General features: G+C 52.9%; 1 protein-coding gene across 1 annotated transcript; it reads right to left on the bottom strand.

Annotated features, from left to right (window-relative positions):
* Positions 1-710: 710 nt before the first annotated feature.
* On the bottom strand, positions 711-6,814 carry LOC102728630 (small ribosomal subunit protein mS29; the record flags this gene model as incomplete). The annotated part of the gene is made up of 7 exons (XM_081811428.1): positions 711-1,012; positions 1,763-1,880; positions 4,415-4,504; positions 5,049-5,108; positions 5,617-5,775; positions 5,862-5,942; positions 6,633-6,814. Coding segments are annotated over 7 exons (776 nt in total), but the record flags the coding sequence as incomplete, so codon positions are not given.
* Positions 6,815-7,272: the final 458 nt, after the last annotated feature.

Below are 7,272 nucleotides of genomic sequence, written 5' to 3'. Positions count from 1 at the left end.
GACCCTAGGCCAGCTGACCTGATTGAGGACTGGGTCAGGGCGAAGGTCGGGTTCTGAGAGGGAGCCTTGAGGCGTTTTGAGCATGGGGGAAGCTCCCTCTGCAGCGAAAACGCCGATGCACGTCCACAGACCATCTCCCTCGTGGCCAGTTTTCAGATAAAGTGCTATAAAATCAAGTCCAAAATGGTAGCGGCTGACCACTGAAGGAGTACCGCCCATGTGTGAGGCACTTTACACACACTGTGATTCAGTGCTCACAAACGGCCCAAAAGTTCGATCAGGTGACACAGGGCAGGACGGGGGCTGCGGGGCCCCAAGACGGCTGGTAAGTGGCAGCTGGGGCGCAGACTCGGCCTCGAGCACTACAATGGGGGTAGGACAGGGAATTCAACGCCACGGAAATTGATTGGAGTTACTATTTTCTCAAATCTCCCCAAGCTGGCATGCACATGTGCATGAAGGAGGGGCTCCCTCCATCCGTCCGTAGTACTCGGGCCCCTGCAGAGGCGACCGTGGGAGCCAGCGGACCGGCGTGGGAGGGAGAACTTAAGGGGCAAATTCGATCTCCTGACCTGAATCAAGTCTGGAAATAGAACTAGTGGAAATTTCTGCAGAATCTGGTCTCTTCAGACCCCTCGCAAGCAGAATGCTGGAGAAATTCAATTTGGCCAATCGAAGGCTCTTTCCATTTTATAAATCTAACATAACACTTTAAGAAAGATAATTTATTTAAGGGAAAGATCCATAATTACTTAAAACATGAAAACCCCACCTAATAAACTAGTTTCGGGAACAAGAGGACATCTCAGGCCACTACTGTCAGTCTTCACCGAAGGCTGGGAGCTGACTCGTCCTGGCCACATCCCGTCTGACTGGGTCCAGGACAGGAAATGTCCCCTGTCTTCCAGGCGGGCCGTCACCGCGGCTTAAAGGTAGGCGCAGAGCCGCTCCAGCTGCCCGGGGTTTGCGTTACTCAGGAACAGCAGCTCCTTCTTCCCTTCTTCTGTCTGAGCTAAAGCGGGGGGGAGACGCACACAGCTCGCAGCTCTGTCTGCAGCACCGTGCTGCCCAGAAAACTCTGTGCTCAGAGGCTGCGTGCTCCAGATGGTGCTGGAATGTCATGACCACTGCTGAGAGACCGCACTTCTAGATCCGTTCTCCCAGCAAACGATTCTTTTTTCTGTCTCTCTTCCTCTGTAATCTAGCATCTGTCTCTCGCTCTGTTCCAAGAACATCTTCCGGACTCTCGGACTTTGCCAAATGCCAACCCCCTCCGAAATCTCTGCACTGTGCCTCCCGGCCCACCACGTGCTAAGGCTGCTTTCTACTCCTCCCTCTGGTCTTCGAACGACCCCCTCCAACGGCAGCTGGCTCGCTCTCACCCAGCGACAGAACCACCTCGGCCTCTCCTCTGCTCGCCCGCGCCGGGGGCGGGGGGCAAGGCGGCAGCGCACGGCCCAAGGCGCTCGTGTCTGCAGACCGGGACAGCCGAACGAGGGGCTGGCCTGGCGCCGGCTGGCCTCTCACGTGCACGGGGCTGGGCTTCCAGCACGAGCATCTCATCCGACGTGAGAATTTGGGAAGAGATGCGCTGTCTTGTAACCACCCCTGTCCCCCCACCTTTCCTACCGCCTCATTGGCCAGAGAGAAGTCAAGACAAAGGGAGAAAGAGAGACAGTGCAGGCTGCTGCCGCAGGAGGAGATAAGGCTCTGACTCGGTGAGACTGAACACAAAGCCCGGACGGAAAGTTCTATGACCGACCTTTCTCATGTTGAAGCCAGCTGTTCTCCAGATAATACTGAACACAGCTTTCAAACTCCTCTGGGCTGTAGTTGGAGACCAGGATGGGAATAAAGGGATCCAAGGCATCAAATCCTTCCTGGAGAAGGAAGAAGATTCGTTAAGTGACAAGTCAGCAGAGAGAGTGGCCTGACTTATTAAACACTTTCCTTCCCCGCTGCTCCTCCCGCTCTGGCCAGCCTGCCGAGCACGCGCGCAACACCGGGCTGTCCTTGTGTGACACGTAATGCCCGCTGGGGGCGCCACCTGTCTGTGTGCAGACACAGTTGCGATTCTGATTTTCACAGTTCTGACTTCAACAGTCAACAACCACTTTGACGGGCATAAACTCAAAAACAAACAAAATGAACAAGGGTGGCCATAAAGACCCACTACATGGAACATACAATGAAACAAAAGAATCCACCAAACCGTATTTCAATTTTCAAACACAATACTGAAGGGACAAGGGACCTGAGTTCACTTCTGAACAGAGCACCTGGACGGAAGACGCTGCCGAGAAAGACAAAACCCGCGCCACGCAAATACTGAGCTCTCGTCTGCAGCGTCGTTTGCATGAGCCTGGGGCTAGCGGCTGGGGACCGACTCGCCCTGTGGGCTCAGACGGCGTTCGTCCCGCTGGAGAGAAGGCTCCCGCACACGGGAAGGGGGGCGGAGGTGAGGCCGCACTGCTGGCCGGGATCAGTCTGCACTCACGGGTTTTTCACAGGAATTGGGAAACGCAGAGATGTGCGTGGGTGTGGATGTGCAGACACGTGCACACAGCACATGTACGTGTGTGCATGCAGGCGTGAATACTTCATCTGTTCTCAGCCTGCGCTGGGGGCCTGCAGGAAGTGACACCCCAGCAGCAGTGAGCACACCGAGCACTTGGGTCCTGGAATCTAAAATCCAGCCCATGCTCAAGAGGTGGGGAATTCGGTTCCACCTCTGGACGAAGGGAGCATATTTTAAACATTTTGTTTAAAAGTGAGCTCCAGGGACGCCTGGGTGGCTCAGTTGGTTAAGTGTCTGCCTTCGGCTCAGGTCATGATCCCAGAGTCCTGGGATCAAGTCCCCCACTGGGCTCCCTGCTCAGCAGGGAGTCTGCTTCTCCCTCTGCCTGATGCCCGCCCCCCCAATGCTTGTGCATGCTCTGTCAATTAAATAAATAAAATCTTCAAATAAATAAGTACACAAAATAAAAGTAGGCTCCACACCCAAGGTGGAGTTTGACCTCATGGCCTTGAGATCAACAGTCGCACGCTCCACCGACTGAGCCGGCCAGGGACCCGCCTCCGCCCCGGGACTTGGTATCCACATACCACTTTCCTCCACAGTGAACCAGGGCTGCCTGCGGAGTGGCTGATTCTAGGCCTGGGGCATGGAAAGTACAAGATGAGTGGGGGACATCTATATTCCTTGCCAATAAGAGAGCAGGGACTCAAGAATGATGGGGGCGGGGGCACCTGGGTGGTTCAGTTGGTTAAGCAGCTGCCTTCAGCTCAGGTCATGATCCCAGAGTCCTGGGATCGAGCCCCGCATCGGGCTCCCTGCTCAGCGGAGAGCCTGCTTCTCCCTCTCCCTCTGCCTGCCACTCTGCCTACTTGTGCTATCTCTCTGTCAAATAGATAAATAAAAGATATCTTTAAAAAAAAAAAAAAAAGAATGATGGGGGCGTGTGAAGAGGACACAAGCCAGTTCGCAGGGGCGTCTGCTGGCCAAATCTGGAATAATTTCAGCACCAAAACAGAGATCGATAGTAAAGGTTTAGAACTCATGAAAGAGGAGTCTGCGTGTCCACAATGAAACAAGTTAACTGTAAGGGGCAGGAACGTTCTCACATGTAACAATGCCAACCGACATACACGCAGAAGTGAGGGAGCTGGAAAATACCATTCTGCAAGTATCACAGCCAGGTTTAGGGAAGAATCACAGATGGACGCTCCGACCAGTAAGGGGCATGTGAGGAGTAACAGGATAGTTACGCAGCCTCAGCGTGAGCCTCCACAGTGACTTTACCGAGGACACAGCAGATGGACGGCACCTGAACCAAGTGTTCAGACTTCACTGTGGCGGCTGCTAGGAGAGACACCATCTGGAGAAGTCACTGGACGACCCACAAAAGCACCCACGACTGGCACGTACTCTTCAAAAGGTTGTAAGAGACAAAGACCGAGGTGCTGTCCCAGAGTGAAGGGACCGAAGAACCAGGACAATCAAATGGGACGTGTGATCCAGGACTGTTTCTGTGAAGGACACTAGGAGACCTGGAAAGATCACAGCCCGTTCTCAAGATAAGTTCCCAGAATTCTATTCGATGCCAGCTCCCTGATTTTGATAATTCTGCTGTGGTTATATATTTAGAATGTCTTCGATTTTAGGAAATACACATTATTTAGAAGCAGGCAGCATGTCTCAGGTAATTGTCACATAATTCAGGGAAAAAAGTAGATGGAAAAGAATAAAGCCAATATAGAAAAGCGTTAACACTTCAGGAATCTGGATGAAATCATACAGGAATACGATTTTTCTCCAAGTCTATAATTATGTCTTAAAAAAAAACAAGTAACAAAAAAACCTCTTCAGACAGAATGACCATCTAAGGGGAACCAGATTTTCTGATGATCGGACCTTTCCCAGCAGCTCCTGGGGCAGATAGGCCTTCCGCGGTTTAAAGAGGGACCCAGTCTGGCTCAGTGTCAACACAATGGCGCCTCCGTGCTGAAAGAGAGGACAAAAGGCCAAATGAGAAAAAGGCGGGAAACTGAGAAAAATGCATTTTAGTCATCTGTAGATTTTCAGTCCAGGTAGATGGCAACTAAATAGGTTATTAGTCCTGGATTCGGCTCTGACCACAAACTGCTACATGATCTCACATTGATAAAAATCTTTTCCAAAGTTGATAAGATACAAAAACACTCCGAACTGCCAAGTAAAATTGTGCCAATACTTAAATACAATGGCTACTTCCCAATCCAGTGGGAAGATCAGAAGCCAAATACATAAGACTTTATTTATTTTTAAAGATTTATTTGACGAGAGAGGGAACGCAAGCAGGGGGAGTGGGAGAGGGAGAAGCAGGCTCCTCGCTGAGCAGGGAGCCCGATGAGGGGCTCGATCCCAGGACCCTGGGACCATGACCTGAGCCGAAGGCAGACGCTTAACGACTGAGCCACTCAGGCGCCCCTAAATACAGAGACTTGAAACGAAGAACCTTCTGTCCCTAAACTCAGACTGACGAGTAGTGGGCATCCCGCACACTCACCCAGTCGTTTCTCACCATCTTCCTCAAGCCGTGCACGAGTGCCAGCTCCTCGGGGGCCATCTGTGCGCCGCCAGCGCCGGGGAGGGACAGAGGTCAGGCCGAGCTGCGCCTGGACGCTCCCCTGGCACAAACGACTGGCCACAACTCGAGCAGCCTCCGAGAGGGGAGGGCTGCCAGCCGCGGCCCCCACTGTGCCCCCCCCCAGCCCGTTTCGGATGAAAACCAGTCACTGAGGGAGAGCACACCCCCCTCCCGACACCGCGGGTCTCTTGTGCCCCGAGGCCAGGTGCTCCGGCCACCACACTGCAGAAACCAGTCACCTAGCCTCCTTCTGAAAATAGAGCGGCAAGAAAAACAGACAACACACAGCTTCTGCTGCGGGGGTTCTTTTCCAAATACCCGCCTTGCGTTTTCAGTGGACGGGGGGCCCCCACAGCCCCCTCTCCCCCAGGTCCCATTTTTATGCTACATCTTCATTCACACGCTCCTAAGGCAAGAAAATCTGCACGGGCTACGAGGCCACGTCCCAGGCCACACGCAGGCAGCACCAGAGGTCAGAGTTTCCTACCAGGCTCTTATCTTCTCTCCTCAGCGTGGTCCTTCCCCAGAGAGCATTGACGCCATCCACCGCCACCAGGAGGCGGAATGCCCCCGAACCGCTCTGACGCTTGAGCTCTTTGAGAACGATCCCAACGGCATCCGTGGCATTCTTCACCCGCGTCAGGCCCTGCAGGGAAGAGAGGCAGGGGCTTGCGGGCCCAGAGGACGCCTCCTCTGGAACGACACAGTACCCATCCCGTGTCCTCTTTATACCTGTTCAACCACTTCTCCCAGAGGACGGCCTTTCTCAGTGCTTTCTCGCTTATTCCAGACGTACTTCTCCTGAACTTTTATCTAAAAACAAAAATAAAAACCAGAGAAAGGCTATTTAGACTAAAGATGAACCCATCCCTAGCTGAGAAGGTAGGAGGATAAGGTTGTTAGGAGTCAGTTTTAATCTGTTTTTCAAGCCACGTGAGAGACTCCAGTAGAGAAGTGAATGCTTTCTAGCCCTTTTCTGCCTACGGCGTAAGAACAAAACCAGTGATGCATTCTGACTAGAAAGGTCCGGGATGAGGCCTTGGCATCCACAGGTTTAAGCTCCCAGGTGACTCTGATTTATATCCAGAGTTGAAAACTCCTGGCCTGGAGACTGTATCCAAGAATCACCAGAGCAAAGAGTAACTTTACCCTTACATTTCTGATTGCATGAAAGACCTTATCTGGAGAAAATTCTATGGCTGGAAATGTGCTTTAGAGGATTTGAGGCTGTATCTTGGGGCAAGTCAGTGGATCCACGTGACTGGACTTTGCTGCTGGGAAGCCCCTCACTGCTTTGGGGACGGCTTCCTTCGCGGCTTTAGTTCGCACAGAGGAGTGAGTTCCAGGTCGTGACGCACTGTGCGTAAGACACAGGAGAGAAACACACAATGGCCTAGCGATCCCAGCTACAATATTAGCTTTCCACAGTCTACCGTGCTCAAGGCACAAAGATGAAGTCTATTTAAGGACTGTCCAGCATCAAACTTCTGGGAGTCTAGTCACCTGACTCAAGAAACGCTCATTCGCAGTTTGGAAGTCCTTCAGCCAGCTCGAAGCCTCTACAGGTTGGTCGAAGCGCAGCTTGTTATAGGCCGACTGCAGGAGACCCCGGCAATTCTTCACCCAAAGATGAGCTAAAGAAAACAAACCAGGAAGGAAACCAGGCGGGAAATGGCGGTATTCAACTCAGAACACTCTGGGCCTCTTTATGTTATGGGAAATGATGTTTGCTTCCCACAAACTGACTCCTGAGCGAAAAGGGCGAGAGACCCCGACCCCGACGTTCGCTTCCCACAGACAACTGACTCCTGAGCGACAAGGGGCGAGGGACCCCGACCCTGATGTTTGATTCCCACAAACTGACTCCTGAGCGACAAGGGGCGAGGGACTCCGACCCCGACGTTTGTTTCCCACAGACAAATGACTCGTGAGCGACAAGGGGCAAGGGACCCCGACCCCGACGTTCGCTTCCCACAGACAACTGACTCCTAAGTGACAAGGGGTGAGGGACTCCGACCCTGACGTTCGCTTCCCACAAACTGACTCCTGAGGGACAAGGGGCGTGGGACCCCGACCCTGACGTTCGCTTCCCACAGACAACGGACTCCTGAGCGACAAGGGACGAGGGACCCTGACCCTAATG

Source organism: Leptonychotes weddellii, unplaced genomic scaffold, assembly GCF_054177405.1.
Source record: "Leptonychotes weddellii isolate Sample4059 unplaced genomic scaffold, ASM5417740v2 HiC_scaffold_7582, whole genome shotgun sequence".
Classification (NCBI taxonomy): domain Eukaryota; kingdom Metazoa; phylum Chordata; class Mammalia; order Carnivora; family Phocidae; genus Leptonychotes; species Leptonychotes weddellii.
This window is presented reverse-complemented; position numbering and strand designations above follow the sequence as displayed.